The 17,314-nt window shown below is 45.4% G+C and overlaps 1 protein-coding gene across 4 annotated transcripts in view; it reads left to right on the top strand.

The window, feature by feature from the left end:
• The window catches only part of LOC146821271 (uncharacterized), an 838,501-nt gene that overhangs the window by 185,403 nt on the left and 635,784 nt on the right, over window positions 1-17,314 (top strand). For all 4 annotated transcript variants that reach the window (XM_085612209.1, XM_085612210.1, XM_085612207.1 and 1 more), the window contains exon 7: window positions 12,603-15,931. In XM_085612209.1, the coding sequence (XP_085468335.1) occupies window positions 12,603-15,931 (3,329 nt within the window). The remainder of the gene's footprint in view (window positions 1-12,602; window positions 15,932-17,314) is intronic.

A 17,314-nucleotide genomic window follows, 5' to 3' on the forward strand; every position in this document is an offset into this window, starting at 1 on the left:
TGACATTTTGTGTATCATTCACCCTCATCTGAATGACATCCTTGGTTCATTACAATAACTTGATTTTGTGTAGTCCCATATAGACCCCAGTTAAGTAAATGTCATACAATGAAGTTTAAAATCATGATTTTTTCAGATCACAGCATTCACATATCTCTGCTGTAGGGAAATGGAGCAGTTGAGTCAAATGAAGCCATACATCTTCAGGTGCCAGCTGAAACTTGTTCACTTCACTTACCACTCTTCAACTGCCTTGTTATTGCCATGTGTTCACCTGTGAACCCTTTCCCTGTAACCCTTTGCCTGCTTCTTATTGCTAACTCATCGGGATTGTGCTTAATATTTCAGATCATAATTAGGTTTCCAGTTATCTTGCCAACAGTCTTTTAACATTTCTGGTAGGGCAACCACAATGCTCACCTTCTCTATTGTGAGCATGGAAAGTTGATCAGTACGAATTAAAGCACTAAGCTTCAGTTTTGAAAAATTGATCTTTTCCTCAGCTTCCTTTACTAGACTTCATTCCCTGGCCACATCCTTCAGCATTCCATTATTATGGACTCCAGTCAAATCTATTGGTACACTGGCCAGTGGCAAGACAATGTCAAGTGATGAATGGATCGCCTTTAGCAGGCAGAGTGTGGCCTTTACGTCTTAGAAATTAGCTGTATCGTACTATGTTGGCTCTGTGGAAGAATCTTGTTTTGAAAGCAATATTGGTGTTCATAACTTCAGGAGTAATAGCTCAACCTCCTCTCTGAGGATGTTCCTTAATAGGGTCACTTTTTATGCTGCCATAATATGGTAATGATGCCCAGAAGCCTGGTGAAAAATACTGTGCAGAACGGCACTCCAAGTAGGGTTTAGTCAATCAATCGGGTTTATAAAGTGCGCTACTCACACCGTGAGGATATCAAGGCACGGGGGGGGGGGGCATGGCAGAAAAATGTGTACATCGTCAGACCCGTTTCGGCCTCCATAGGCTTTGTCACGACGCCTGCGCACAAAAGAGCTTCCTATTTACATCTTTTTCGACACTGAAAATAGACCAATAGCTGATCCAGTTGTGGTGGCCATATTGGAACCTAATCCACGCAATTGAATTGTGTATACTAATACATTTTATTGTGACTGGTAGTCTTTCTGTGCTCTTGGCTCTGACATCTATATATACTGGTACCAATTCAATAATTGCCGGCTGTTACCCCAGTGGGCAAAATTATTTGTCAAATGCCAGGATGTTTAATTACTAAATACTGGATCTAAGGAGAACCTGAGGCACTTAATAATCATAAAGCAACAGTGAACCAATGTACAAGATATTTTCATAAGTCTCAACACAGATCAAGCAGTGCTGGAATCTTGCCCCATTGGGCATACTGTATCCTATTTAGAAAATACAAATCAAGTGATTTTGAAAAAAAGATATCTTGGCTCTTCTGCATTCCATACAAATCTCAATTGTCAGTTTACACACTCTAATTCATGCCCGCGGAAAGATATAAAAAACCAGTGTCAGTATGAATACAAAAAACAAAGCACTCTTATCGTGCAGCAATAAAATAATTAAAACACATGGACTAACATTGTCTAATCGATGTTACAAATACATGTACATATCCTAGTCAGTATTCAAGCCATGGGGTCCCCTGGTTCCTATTCTCAAGATGGAGCTGCATTCCAATTGCCTAAGTAAAGTTTCTCTGTCTCCTTCTCTCAAAGAGTTCATTACTTGGTTGAACATACCGAAGCATGTATACAGCATATTCTGACTTACAATTTAATGCTTTCTGGATCGGTATTTTATCTTTAATTTCTGTTCTGAGTTCTGTGATGTTAACTCCATGTGAACAGGCTTTGCATTTACTGCATTTCTTAAAGCCTTTATTGGGTCTCAACAAACTACTGTGAGTGACTTGATTTTTTTACTAAAATGTCCCTGATGGATTTGGACTGGTAGTATATAATAGAGGGTTTCAGGCTAATCTCCTGTCCAATCAGTGGATCTTTTTGGAGGATATGCCAATGCCTCAATAGGGATTGTCTGACTATGTTATGGTGCTCATTGTATGTAGTGATAAATCTATGTTCAGTATCATTTTTAGATTGCACAGATGGTTTCTTGAATAGTAGCTCAAATCTTGATTGCATGTTGACTCTAGCTCATTGGTGTCTTATGCATGCGAGAGAAAGTGGATTATCAGTTGCGCTGGATGGTAGTCCACAACAAGTAATGACAGAATTCATTAGGTCCAGTAAAGGTTTCAGTAATTTAAACCCGAACTCAACTCCTGGTAATAATGGCTCAGCGTAGACCTGCTTACTTAAGAAAATTTGAAGCATTTTGAAGTACCAAAACAGTTAAAGTTAAAAACACAACACAATAAAACTCTCACTCCAATTTATGAAAATGGAGACTGTTTTAATGAACAAAATGTCACCAAAAGAGTAAAGATCCAATAAGGGTAACTAGAATCAACAAGACCTCGCCATGAGGCTGCAGATCATTCAGAACTTGGCAGCCAGAATCACTCTAATCCCAACACATCTGAAGGAGCTCTTCTGGCTCCCCATTTACAAACTAGCACAATTCAAACTCCTCACCCACACCTTCAAGACACTGAATTCAAAATTATTTATTAGGTCAAGTAGAATAGATCATAAAAGCGCATGATATTAAACACAAATTCCACAATATAGCAATAATAAAAATCCAGATATCCATTGATTTAAAAACACTTAAAAATGCAGTTGCATCAGCACAATTTTGGTCGCTGAATTATTCATAAGACAAAGTTTAAAAAGAAACACAAAAACACAGACACGGTCGTAGGCACGCTCACAGTCGTACAATTATCATGCCAGATAGGAGAACAAAAAACACTATTGGGGTCCGCCATGTGCCCCTAGCTGATACTAACAAAAAAAGAAAGGACCGCCTCAATCTAGTGCTGTCTAACGATATAGGGGGGCCAATACATGTAAAATTAGCCATCCATAGTTTTCCTAACCCGAATAACAGCTTTTAAAAAAGCACACATGGAATGAGAAATTTTATGTGAGCTTAAAAACTGTAAGTGTACTCTACACTGTCGCAAGCCTGATTTGCGAAGCAAAGGCTGAATAAAGTGCTTGCGTGCAGAACTATACACATTTAAAAAAAACTAAGTGCAAAAGTGATTGTGCAGATTGATTATTACAGGGGCAGAGTGAGGCTGAATTATCAGTAATAACAAGTTGTTGTTTTATTTTTAAACAGTGACCAATAAATGGATCCTGCCCTGAAATGGAAAAGTAGTGATCTCTCCCATCTTGTAAGATCTGAGGACAGGTACACGGGAGGTAGACCAGGTAGTAAAGATCTGTGATAGGTTAAAACTGAGGATTTTGCCAACTCAGTGTTCGTTCTTAGATCTGCACTGTATTCCATATATGCTACTTTCAACTCTGCCTTTGCACATTCAGCAATACTATTGGGTTCAGAAAACCAGGCAGATAGGCCCAAGGTTCAGAAATTGGTCTGAATATAGCTTAACGAAGGGATCAAAAGGGCACTTTTGGGCACAAGACAATCCAGTATGTCCCTGCATAATTTTACCGATGGGCTTATCCACACACTGACCCATAGTAAGAGTAATGCCATGTGTACTCTGTCTGATATATAGGCCTGATTCAATTTAGATTGTATAATAAAACAGTAGGTGGTAAACACATCCGCCGCCAAAAAAAGCTTTTTTTTCTCAGACTGGGGGCCAGCACACATGTTAAAACCTCAGACACCCGCTCCATAAGTGGCAGCACTGGTGCACGAAGAGTTATATACATTCAGGGGAGGAAGAACAGACCCTCTAGTCTCTGCTCTTAAAAGATTGTAGACCGCCCTTGCAGTTCTACAAAGCCTTTGCCTGGCTTGTGCCAGATGGAAATTCCAAGATCCTGAAGAACCAACGGTTAAGCCTAGGTAACAAAGGTTATCCATGGCCATTAGGTCTTGCTCATTTAGGTTGATTTTACTCAGCCTCATCTTCCATGGTCCGCAGGTCATGATGTGCGATTTTGTATAGTTGATTTTCAGGTTCAGGTCTGACAAAGAGGAGAAAATCTCCACCCTTAGCCTCAGTGGGTTGGGGTTAGGACAAAGAGTACTGCGTCGTCGGCATAGAGCAACGCGGGAATTGAGGTGCCTGCTATTCTAGGAATGTCTGAAGGGCGGGGAAGTTAAGTGGGCTGTTAGTCTATTTATATATAGTATGAATAAAAGCAGAGCCAATATACAACCCTGCCGCACTCTGCTCCTCAAGGGAAAGGCAGCAGAAAGCTCACCAAAGACTTTAAGCACACTCTGGCTGACAGATCTGAGTGTAGAGAAAATAAAAAAATTATCAATGAGGGATCCACTCCTTGGTCAAACATTATCCAAAGCTTGGTTCTGTCCACTAAGTCAGAAGCAGTGGGTAGATCCATAAAAGCGAGATATATGGGAAAATGCCTGGCATTTGTATATTTAGAGATTATTAAAGCTAGGTTCAGACACTGTTCATTTGTGCCTAATTTCGAGCTGAAACCAAATTGGAAGGGTGAGAGGATGCCCTTATCCACTGCCCAGTTAGCTAAGCGGTCATAAATGATTCTGCTAATACTTTTTACCATACTGTCAATAAGTAATATAGGACGATAACACTTTGGGAACAAGCGATTACCCCATTTTAAATAGCGGCACGATCGTTGCAGAAGTCCAGGAACTACAAAACACTGGCCTAGCATACCTTAACAATCTCATCTGCTTTCACAAACCTTCCTGACATTAAATCTTCTACATCTATTGGCCTGCTACTTCTCCACTCTCTTCCTCATTTTAGCATAATCCATCTTGGATTTTCTATATTTTACCATCCAGGCAGGTTTGACCACAGTACAAGGTACTCTTTCCCTCAAAAGACTAAATGTTGATGCTCCTTTGACAGTATGTGGAGTGGTTCTATAGTTCCACAGCATGTTCTTTACCTGTGATCTCCACCACAAATTAGTAGACAAAGCTAACTGGACAGTCACCCAATACATGGTTGAAGCGTTCCACTAAACGATTACCCCTTGGATGATATAGTGGAGTACTAGTGTTTTATACCCCACTTCTCCAGAAAACCACCAAATGCTTCCAATATAAATTGTAGAGCATTGTCGCTCACTACTTCAGTCTGACATCTTTCTACCCAAAATAAATCCTCACAAAAAGCAATTACACTACTAGTCTTCCCCTCACTCATAAATGCCACTTTCAGCCATTTTGAAAAATAATCCACCATCACAACAGCGAACCTTTCACTTGTACCTAAACACTAAAATGGTCCATAGATATAAATCGCTACTTTTCCCCATGCTGATCGGGCAATGGCACAGGTCTAATTTGTGATTCCTGGACCCAATGGGATTTGTCACTACATGTGCAAGGAATGCACTCTTTGACAAACAATTCAATTTTCCATGCTGTTTCTGGCCACCAAAAATCAGCATGTGCCCTTCTCTTCATGGCAGACATGCGGCCATGTCCTTCATGCTATAACTCCAACAAACTCTTCTGCAAACTCGCAAGCACTACCAACCTATCGCCCCTTTTCACAACTCCATCAACCACCGACATCTCACTCCATATGTTCCAGATCATGCACCAGTTTCCACTGCTGTGAATGAGGCAACACACTCATCAACATAACCAACAATGAATCGTGCGGTACTGCTTCCTTCCATTCAGCTTTACCAATGGTTTTACTCACATCTGAGACTTCTGCCACAACCCAATCTTTCTCTGCTTCTACCACCACATCCTGCAACGGTAATCTAGACATGCAGTCAGCATTGACATTTTCCACCCATGGAACATATTCCAATGTGGACTGAAACTCTTGAAGGCAAAAAACCATTTTGCAATGCAAGGTGTGGCCCTGCCAGCACCAGCTGTGGAGAACAACTCTATGAAAGGTCCATGATCTGTTCAAAGTTTCTGCCCCCACACAAATATCCGGAAATGCCCCCCACACAAATATCCTGAAATGCTGCACTCCCCACCAACATGCTAGGGCATTCTTTCCCACAGTGGAGTAAGCACTCTCCGTACCCATCAATTTACGTTGCGCAAATGCCACTACCATCATGCTCCTGTATTAATGCTGCACCTAAACCATAGCTGCTGGATTCAGCCACAACAATTTTCCTATCTTTGGGATCAAATGGCTGTAAAGTAACTGCATTAGCAATTTACCCCTTTACCATGTCAAATGGTTTCTGACACACTCCTGAGCACAGAAATTTCACACCCTTTTTCATCAACTCTTAGCACATGTACCCTCTCAGAAAAATGGTTCACAAATTTGGCGTTGTACTCCACAAGATCTAGAAAAGTCTTGCTGAGAAGGAGCCCCTTCAGTGGCTTAGGTTTAGTCCCCCTGTGATTCAATACGTGGCCAAGATATTCCACCTCCCTCTCACCAAATTTAAATTTTTCGAAACCAATAGTTATTTCTGCATCCTGCATTCTCTTGTAAACTTCCATCAACAGCCATGGTCATGTCGATTCTTCCCCCCCCCCCAGACACACACATGGCCCTAGAACACTAAAGTATTCACCATATCCTTCAACACCCCTTCCATCACACTCTGAAAAACAGCAGAGGCCAAAGCCAAACTTAAAGACATGTGAAGGAATTGAAATGCTCCTTCGGGTGTGATGAATATAACATGTCAAGGCTCCTTGTGTAATGGCACCTGATGGTAGGCACTTGATAGATCTAATGTGGCAAAATTTAAGATGATTCATTGCACTGTTTTTATATTGCAAAAATTCCTTTTGTACGCCTTAATTCAGTTGGTTTTTATATGTAATGTTTTAAGTATTTAACCCTGTGATATATTGCTTTGTGCTTTTATGGATACTTTATAGCCGAATAAAGATTTGAATAATAAGATCTAATGTGGTAATATTTACCTCCTTTTACCCCTGCAAGCATCTCACCGATGCAGGGTAACGTGAGCCGGTCAACCCAAATGCAGCTGTTTATATCTGTAAGGTCCACACCCATCCAAATCTTCCCTGCGGGGTTTCTTGCAATCACTATTGGGCTTAGCCGTTCTGATGCTTCTATAGACTCAATTACTTTTGCATCACAAAGTCTCTGCAGCTCTTCTTTCAATGGCCCTCTTAACACAAAGGGTACATTGTGCACTTTAGGGGAAACAACTTCTTTGTGAATTATGCAGTGCGCTAAACCTTCCAAAGAGCCCAACTCCTTCCTGAATAACTTGGGTGACTTGGCAACCCATTCATCACCCCCTTGCACTTCCAGGCCAAGTATTTTTTGGCTAGGTTTAGCCACGTATTACTGAACTACATTCGGGCAACACAATGATATATGCCCCTCTCCAATAGAAGAAAGCCTTCACAGCTTGCCTTTACTTAAACAATATGGCCTGTGCTAGAATTTTCTCACAAACTGATGTGGCGATACTACCAGGATTTCCTATTTCTGTGGATTACAGGAAGCAACAGGTGCAGTATTACCCCACCATTTCAAATGTTGGACCCTGGAATGGAGAATAACCCTGTACATTGGTGTTTGCTCATAGATTTTTCACATTTGACTCATTTCTTGCACTTTTCTAAAGGCAAAATCTGTCTAGTTGTGATAGGTCAAATGTGTCCTTGGGAACCCAAAGTGTTTTAATTCTCTGTAACTTGTTTTTCAAATTAAGGCAGAAAAAGGTATTCGCGCTTTGCATCGCGCTATGCGCCTCAATACCGCGCTATCATTTTTAAAGCTACCCTTATAACTATTTGTGTTCTTCTTAGTTGTATTTTGCCCTGATTTTAATAGGATTTATTGTAACCCCCTCACCTGCACACTAATCGGTTCCTTCACCGCTGTTTTGGCGGGTCCGGTCTCTGGGGTGGGATTGGCTTTGGGCGCCATCTTGGAGTGGTGGTCACTCTGGGTGGGTGTTGCTGACGAGCGGTCTAGCGCTCCGGCTGAGTGGAGGGACGCCTATTTAAAGCTCCCTCCAACGCGCAGCGGGTACGTGCAGTGGGCGTACCTTCGCTGTGACTGAGTCGTGCCAGAGTCCTGCCCGTCTGCGCCCGTCCGCGCTAAGGAAGCGCGGCTCGCGGCAGAACCCTGGACCTGGCCATCATGACTATACCTTTGAGAACTTATAGTAGGGCCGATCTACTGGCCCTTCGGGACCGATGTACACCCTGCGAGTTTTCGCCTGTAGTCCCGCTGTGTGGCCCATATCATTGTAGGTGTGGTGCTTGGTCATTGGAATCCCCCTCTCTTATACGCCCCTTGGGGCCTGTTATAAAGAGGGTAGGACAACGGGACCTGAGTATCTGGAGCTTAAACGTCAGATCTGTGGTAAAGCACCATCAGGAGGTTTACGACCTTCTTATTGATGGTTCGCTGGATGTGCTCTTTCTGACGGAAACGTGGCTCCAGGACTCTAACTCCTCGATAATTAACCTAGCCTTTCCCCCAGAGTATGCTATTTTCACTTTAAATCTGACGACTAGAGGTGGAGGTATTGCGATGGCCACCAAACTGTGTTATCCCTGCAAGTGGAAAGCCGCTGAACTTTTGGGGTGTGAGGGTGCCCTATTTAAAATAGCGTTTAGTCACCAGTTTACCTTCTCTGGGCTATTAATTTACCGGTCTCCGGGCTGTGACTCTGTTTTTAGGGCTGCTCTTCCTGAGTATATTAGCATAGAGGCACTAGGATGTGCAAATTTTAATGTTGTGGGAGATCTTAATCTCCATTTGGACTGCCCTTCTTTACCCTCTATTAGGAGCTTTCTGGCGGATCTTGAGGCTCTACAGCTCTCGCAGATGATTACTTTCCCCACACATAAAGGTGGTCATATTCTTGACCCGTTCTTCACAAATCTAGAAGGATTCAGAGTTCTTGGTTCCTCCCAGTTGGTTTGGACAGACCACATGCTGGTGAAAACAGCATGCTTTTTGTCTGACTCTCCTTTTCTATCTCAGGATAGACTTGTTCTTAAACGACTCTGGAACAAATTAAGACTGGAGGACTTTTACCATAAGCTCGAGAAGGTTCCTTTAGGTCCGCTCACCGAGGTTGATTGTGGATACGACTCCTTCTGTGAGTGGATATCTGGTGCCCTCGACTCTCTGATTCCTATGTGTTGGTCCAAGTATCACCGGAAGGAGCCGAGCCCTTGGTATGACACTTCCTTGGCATCTCTTAAGAGGGCCTGTAGACAGGCCGAAAGATTATGGAGGAAGTCGTACGACCCAGATCTGAAAATATGTTATCTGGCCAAGGTCAAGATTTATCACAGGGCAGTGTGTCAAACTCGCGCTTCCTTTTATGCTCAACAGTTTCAGAACTCTGCCAATCCATCGAAACTTATTTTTAAAGTATTAAAGGACTTGATGGCGAAGAGAGCAACTGCAGTGGAAATATGCTCGGACTCACATTGTGAGGGTTTGGCCTCTTTCTTCCATGAAAAAGTGCAAGCCATCTATCGCACTTTCCCAACGGGTTCCCTAATGCTAGAGCAGGTTGGTCGCACCTTAGGTGAGGGGGAATGTCTTTCCATCTTACCCCCCTTATCTCAGGAGGTGTTTGACTTTCTCAGCGCCAAAATCAAGTCTGGATCTCCGGCAGACCCGCTGAAACCGGCCCAACTCAAGACCCTGGCACCGGTTTGCCGTACCCCGGTGCTGTCCTTGATCAACCTGTCTCTCTCTTCTGGAGTGGTTCCCGTTAGATGGAAGCAGGCAGTAGTCACGCCAATTCTGAAGAAGGCGACCCTTAACCCCCTTAAACCTGAAAGCTACCGCCCTATCTCCCTTCTCCCTTGGGCCACGAAAATAGCGGAGTCCCATGTGAATGCCACTCTTACAGACCATCTTGGTAGGCTTAACATTCTCGACCCTACCCAGAACGGGTTCCGTGCGGGTCACAGCACGGAGACGGCCCTTCTCTCGATGGTCTAGCATCTGCGTTCCGTGCTGGATTCCGGTCGGACGGCGGCACTACTGTTATTAGATCTTAATGCCGCCTTCGACACGGTCTTGCACGGGATTCTGATTCGGCGTCTTGAGGAGGTGGGCGTTTCTGGCTCCGCCTTGCACTGGTTTTGTTCCTTCCTTATGGATAGGTCATTCCAGGTGGCGATCCCGCCCGGTAAGTCGTCATCCTACCCGCTAGACCAGGGAGTCCCACAGGGGTCCTCACTGAGTCCCACCCTTTTCAATCTGTTTGTGAGACCGTTGGCTGCAGTCGTCAAGCGGTGGGGCCTGACCATGGTCATTTACACAGATGACACGCAGCTGGCGGTCACACTGAATGGGGACCCATACCTGGAGGCTCCCAGGTTCTGTGATGGTCTGCGGGAAGTGGCTAACTGGATGAATTCCACCTGTCTCCAGTTAAACACCAAGAAGACGGAGATTATGGTGGTTGGTAAACAGGTGGCTTTGTGGGATGACAACTGGTGGCCTTCGGAGTTGGGTGTGACTCCCCTCCCAGCGGCAGAGATAAACTTGGGGGTGTGGCTTGATCCTTCTCTGAGTTTCATCTGTCATACCAAGAAGGTGGCGGCTTCTTGTTATGGCATCATCAGAGGTCTTCGACCCATCCTCAAGTTCTTTGATGCACCCACAAGACAGCTGGTGGTCCAAGCATCAGTGCTGTCCAGGCTGGACTATGCCAGCTCCCTACTGGCGAGGATAAACCAGTCAGAATCTCTGCGGCTCCAGCGGGTTCAAAACGCTGCGGCCCGATTGGTGACAGGTCTGCCTAGGCGATGCTCGGTGTCCAATACTCTGCGCTCTCTCCATTGGCTCCCTGTGCAGCAGAGGATTAGATTTAAGGTTCTCTTCTTTGCATTTAAAATCCTAAAGGGTACTCCCCCACAAATCTTAGAGAAATTGCTGCTCCCCTATGTCCCCTCTCGCACTCTTAGATCGCTAGGCCAGAACTTAGCAGTGGTCCCGCGTTTTAAGTTGAGCAGAATTGGTGGCCGCTCCTTTCGAGTCCTGGCAGCGAGTTGGTGAAATTCTCTTCCTCCACAAATTCGGGCCATCGATGAGCTCCTTCAGTTTAGACGGGCTATCAAGACCTTTTTATTTGTTTAGCTCATCTGTTGTGTCTCGTCTCCTTTTGTCCGCTTTTGGTGCTGTGTTGTGTTCACCTTCTCAAAGCGCCAGGACGCCCCTTTGCTGGGGCAGCTGTGTGCGGTATAAATAAAAATAGCATAACAAAAATAACATAGAATCATGATTACTAAAAAACTTGTAATGAGGGCTTCTGTTTTAACATTCGGTCCAGCTGACCTGAACGCACCATCCACAAAGGATTTCAAAATGGAATTTACATTTTTACAAATTATTAATTTTCAAAGCAATACGAGCCAAATTGTATGTTCATTGATGTGTGTCTGTGGTGCTGACACCTATGCCTAGCACCTTTTGGCCAGTTATAATATTATTTTTCTAAATCCAGCAGAGCCACCTCTCCTTGCCACAGACTACATCATGCCCTTTCTCAACTGATTACTTCATCTCTCAGTGCATACAAAAGGGCTGTCACAGACAGCACATATATTTGCTCCTTTTATTACCCTGCCGAACCCAAACTATGTGACTGTGTGTTGCACAATATCAGCTTTGCTCACACGATCTCCCAGTGAAGAGCTAATGACCTGGTAGGAGAAGTGAACTGGAAACCCTTGTGTATAGTGGGTTTCCAGCTCCAGTGTAAAGGCTCTCCACAGCTGATATCTATCAGGGGTTATACAATCTTCCCTCTAACATCAGCAGTACCCGCAGAAGCTTCGGTTTGTTGGATCGAAAAGGTGGAGTCTGAGAGTAGACTTGCACTCGGGTAAAAGCATTTCTATCGTAGTTGGTGAGAGTGGCGGGTTAAAGACACCCAGACCACATCACTTTAACCCCCGCCTCTCACACAGTGAAATTTGTTTTTTTAAGTTTGCAGGTCCTATTCAACTACCTTACAGTTGGTATAAATTGTAGATCTATTCTTTCATTGCCGGAGAGAGGAGCTGGATTTTTGTGTGTATAATAAATTGTCCATGGTGATAGGGGAAGAAATGTGACCTGCATGCTTTAAAATTTCAGACCATACAAACGTTCAAATCAAGAATTCACTAAAACAATGTTATAGAATTCCTGAATTGTGGTTGACTGGAAGCTAGAAGAGCAGCAAACACCGTATGTAATAACGTGCATGTTGGGGCAATCAAGTGTTGCCCATTGCCTGCTAGTATAAGGAATTCCCACATGTGAAATGTTGTCTTTCAAATAAATTATCAAACTCAACCAATGTACACCACCTTGCAGCATCTTCCAAAGAACTACTATCACTCGCCAAGAAGCTGGTTATATAAAGTAAGGTCCTCAGAACGTAGTCAAGCTGCTAGCAAGGTGATTCTCAACCTATATTAATGGGGCTTTGCAGTCATGTTGTGTTGTGTACCTTCTGGTGTTGGTCATTTTAGATATAGCACTTCTATCATTGGAGAAGGGTTATATAGTGATGTGTGTGACAATGTTTCTTTTCTTCTTAAGGAAAACTATGAATGGAAATATGCCCGATTAAAAGACGAATATTCAAAAGGATTGAAAACGATGGGGCACACTATCCAGAATCTCCGAAGACACATAAAACAACTGAAAATGCAGTCCGTGCCTGTAGTTTCAGTGCAGGCCACAAGAGAACTGAGAACTCAGGGTGAGAGGACACAGAGCTCGGACCTGTGGGATGCTAAAATTCTCAGCGTTGACTGTGATACACCGAACGAAAGCACAACACAAACAAACACTGTGCCAATGAGCCCAACCAAAAAATGTGTGCCGCACAATGGGCTTTCTGCTGATGAACTGACGCAGTCGCCAACTTTGTTTCAAGGAGACTTCGGTCCAGAGTGCCATTTTGAAATTCAAACTCTTCATTCAAAAACTCGACTTATGAGTTGCTCTGAAATAACCATAGTTTTATCCCCCAAACAGACTTCATTGCCGCAAGATCAGTGTCGCCTCGTGGACGCCATTAAAAATGTTCCCGTGTGCAAACGGCCAGCTGGGTCAGAAGCAGAGGATTTATTTTCATCTCCAGTATCATTTGTGACGTCGTCTTCGGCTTTAAGTGGAGCAAACATGCAGACTTTGCCACCAATGCTTGGACTGGAACTTAAAGACCTGGATATTAACTCCCCTCATACGTCATATGGTAAATGTAGCACATCCTCTCCACAGACTTTGCCTGCTAAAGGAGTTCCATCTTTTCCACCCCTACATTCTGCGATGTGTGTGCCACTTCCACATACTACAGCTCCTGCACATCCTCCTCTTCATCCTCCTTTGAAAGATAGCGAAATTCCACTTCCCCCTCCCTGTCCGCCTTTGCCGGGCTATGCAACCGTGCCTCCTCTTACCAGCCAGCCTTTTCCAGGTTGTAGGGTACCCTGTCCCCCTCCTCCCCCTTTGACAGACTCTGGAGTTGGTACTCCTCCTCCCTTCCCATCTTTACCAATTTCAAGAATGTATCTTCCCCCTCCTTGCCCACCTTTTCCAGGCTCTGGGGTCAGCCCTCCTACTCCTCCTTGCCCACCTTTGCGAGATTCAAAGGTTTCGCTTCCACCTCCTTGTCCACCCTTGGCAGACTCCGGCGTCAGCCCTCCTCCTCCTCCATGCCCAACTTTTCCAGGCTCTGGGGTCAGCCCTCCTACTCCTCCTTGCCCACCTGTGCGAGATTCAAAGGTTTCGCTTCCACCTCCTTGTCCACCCTTGGCAGACTCCGGCATCAGCCCTCCTCCTCCTCCTCCTCCTTGCCCCCCTTTGCCAGAATCTAGAGGTTTTCCTCCACCTCCTTGCCCACCTTTGCCAGGCTATGGAGTCAGCCCTCCTCCTTGCCCACCTTTGCCAGAATCTGGAGGTTTTCTTCCCCCTCCTTGCCAATCTTTGCCAGTTTCAAAGGTTTCTCTTCCACCTCCTTGTCCACCCTTGGCAGACTCCGGTGTCAGCCCTCCTCCTCCTCCTCCTTGCCCACCTTTGCCAGAATCTAGAGGTTTTCTTCCACCTCCTTGCCCACCTTTGCCAGGCTATGGAGTCAGCCCTCCTCCTTGCCCACCTCTGCCAGAATCTAGAGGTTTTCTTCCACCTCCTTGCCCACCTTTGACAGGCTATGGGGTAAGCCCACCTCCTCCTTGCCCACCACTGCCAGAATCTGAGGGTTTTCTTCCCCCTCCTTGCCCACCTTTGCCAGGCTCTGGAGTCCGCCCTCCTCCTTGCCCATCTTTGCCAGAATCTAGAGGTTTTCTTCCCCCTCCTTGCCCACCTTTGCCAGGCTCTGGAGTCCGCCCTCCTCCTTGCCCACCTTTGCCAGAATCTAGAGGTTTTCTTCCACCTCCTTGCCCACCTTTGCCAGGCTATGGAGTCAGCCCTCCTCTTTGCCCACCTTTGCCAGAATCCGGAGGTTTTCTTCCCCCTCCTTGCCAATCTTTGCCAGTTTCAAAGGTTTCTCTTCCACCTCCTTGTCCACCCTTGGCAGACTCTGGTGTCAGCCCTCCTCCTCCCCCTTGCCCACCTTTGCCAGAATCTAGAGGTTTTCTTCCACCTCCTTGCCCACCTTTGCCAGGCTATGGAGTCAGCCCTCCTCCTTGCCCACCTCTGCCAGAATCTAGAGGTTTTCTTCCACCTCCTTGCCCACCTTTGACAGGCTATGGGGTAAGCCCACCTCCTCCTTGCCCACCACTGCCAGAATCTGAGGGTTTTCTTCCCCCTCCTTGCCCACCTTTGCCAGGCTCTGGAGTCCGCCCTCCTCCTTGCCCACCTTTGCCAGAATCTAGAGGTTTTATTCCACCTCCTTGCCCACCTTTGCCAGGCTATGGAGTCAGCCCTCCTACTTGCCCACCTTTGCCAGAATCTGGAGGTTTTCTTCCCCCTCCTTGCCAATCTTTGCCAGTTTCAAAGGTTTCTCTTCCACCTCCTTGTCCACCCTTGGCAGACTCCGGTGTCAGCCCTCCTCCTCCTCCTTGCCCACCTTTGCCAGAATCTAGAGGTTTTCTTCCACCTCCTTGCCCACCTTTGCCAGGCTATGGAGTCAGCCCTCCTCCTTGCCCACCTCTGCCAGAATCTAGAGGTTTTCTTCCACCTCCTTGCCCACCTTTGCCAGGCTCTGGAGTCCGCCCTCCTCCTTGCCCACCTCTGCCAGAATCTAGATGTTTTCTTCCACCTCCTTGCCCACCTTTTACAAGCTATGGGGTAAGCCCACCTCCTCCTTGCCCACCTCTGCCAGAATCTGGAGGTTTTCTTCCCCCTCCTTGCCCACCTTTGCCAGGCTCTGGAGTCCGCCCTCCTCCTTGCCCACCTCTGCCAGAATCTAGAGGTTTTCTTCCACCTCCTTGCCCACCTTTTACAGGCTATGGGGTAAGCCAACCTCCTCCTTGCCCACCTCTGCCAGAATCTGAGGGTTTTCTTCCCCTTCCTTGCCCACCTTTGCCAGGCTCTGGAGTAAGCCCTCCTCCTCCTTGCCCACCTCTGCCAGAATCTGGGGGTTGTCTTCCCCCTCCTTGCCCACCTTTGCCAGGTGCTGGTAATGCAATTCCACCTTTTCCTCCGCATTCTATTATTCCACAACCGCTGCCTCTGCTAGGGCACAGTTGCGTGCCACCCTTTGCTCCATTGTTCCCCGGTTCAGACACTGTGCCATTACCTGCATCTGCTTTCAACTTGGCAACATGCCCTACACCAGGCAGTGGGTCTCTGGCTCCTCCCTGGCCAGGATCTATGCCTGCACTTGGGATGCAGCAGATAAGTGGATTTAGGAAAAAGCCAATTAAGCCACGTCGACCAATGAAAACTCTCTACTGGACAAGAATTTTACTTGGTGATAGAAGGTAAGCTTTTTAAACTATACAACATGTAGTCTGTTGCTTATCCTTAATATGGAAATGTAATGATCATTGAACTTATATTATGTTAAAGCAATATATAGTAATAAGAGCACTTCATGCCTCAAACAGTCTAGGGTCTAGCAATTTAGAAAGGTCCTCAGGAACATTACTTCTTGCGGATGCGAACCCCATATCAAAGCTGCAGCGTTTGCAATTGGGGCGAAATTCTAAAGAATTATCCAAATAAGATTGTCAGCTCTGACAACCATATGGGTGCGACAGTGATCCATAGTTATATATTTGAATTCCAGTCCTCTTTACAAATGTAGCTTTCATTTTTTGAAGACTCTTATAGTGTTCCATTTTTTTTTTTTTAAATATAAAGCCTCTGCACCGTCCAACCAAAAGGCAACTGGGAAGTATATTCATTGACTTGTTTTTTCTTTTTAATTTACTGGTCCTGATCCTTCCTAAAGGTGAATGTACATATTTGAAAACAGGCTAAGTACATTTCAATCAAATTACAGTGGCAATCACAACACCTTGGTTTAATAATTATATGGAGAAACAACTCCTCAAGATCTGGAAAGCCAGATGTTGTGCAACGTCACTTTCTCTTACAAACCTTTTTAAGTATCAGCATTTCTTCCTACGGTTTTTCCGCTGTGTAGTACGATTATACACCAGCAAGATGAATAACCTAACTTTTTCACAGGTGCATGGTAAGTGTTTACTACCTGGCATGTAAGATCACAACAGGAGGAAGATTTTTAAACTATGTTCAGGTGGGGACAAAAATTGACAAGAACCTCCGCTGTAAGCAAAGCAAGTCAGCAGGCGTCGGGGTTACTGTGCCATCACTGTAATATGCAGCAGGCATGCAAAACTTAAATTTTACTGAACCTTCTTATAGCAGGCTGCCTGGTATCTACCACTGAGCTACACCAAGGGTCCAGGACCTTAAGGGCACCACTTGGGGGTCTAGAACTTGCTGCAGCGGGATCCAAGCTGAAGGGGAGACTTTTATTTCACTGGGGCTCATATCAGGAAGCCAGCAGAGTAACCCTTGGAGTCACTCTGGGGTCAAAAATTAAGTTGCAGGCCCAGTTCTTCTTTCCCACACCGTAGGGCAGCACGTCGGCACAACAAGCATATGTTCCTTTAGAACAGCAGTCCTTTCAGCAGCACAGCAGCCCTACTTCCTGGCAGAGCATCCATGAAGAGTTGGTGTCAGAGATCCAGTATTTATACCCAGTTGTGCCGTTGAAGTGGGGACAAGCTTTGATAGGTTTCCCTTTGAAGTCCCCAGGCATCCTGCTTTGGCTCCAGACAAACTACAGGGAGTATATAGTCCTTTGTGTGGAGGCAGGACATATCCTATTCAGG

Source organism: Triturus cristatus, chromosome 6 (genome assembly GCF_964204655.1).
Source record: "Triturus cristatus chromosome 6, aTriCri1.1, whole genome shotgun sequence".
Classification (NCBI taxonomy): Eukaryota; Metazoa; Chordata; class Amphibia; order Caudata; family Salamandridae; genus Triturus; species Triturus cristatus.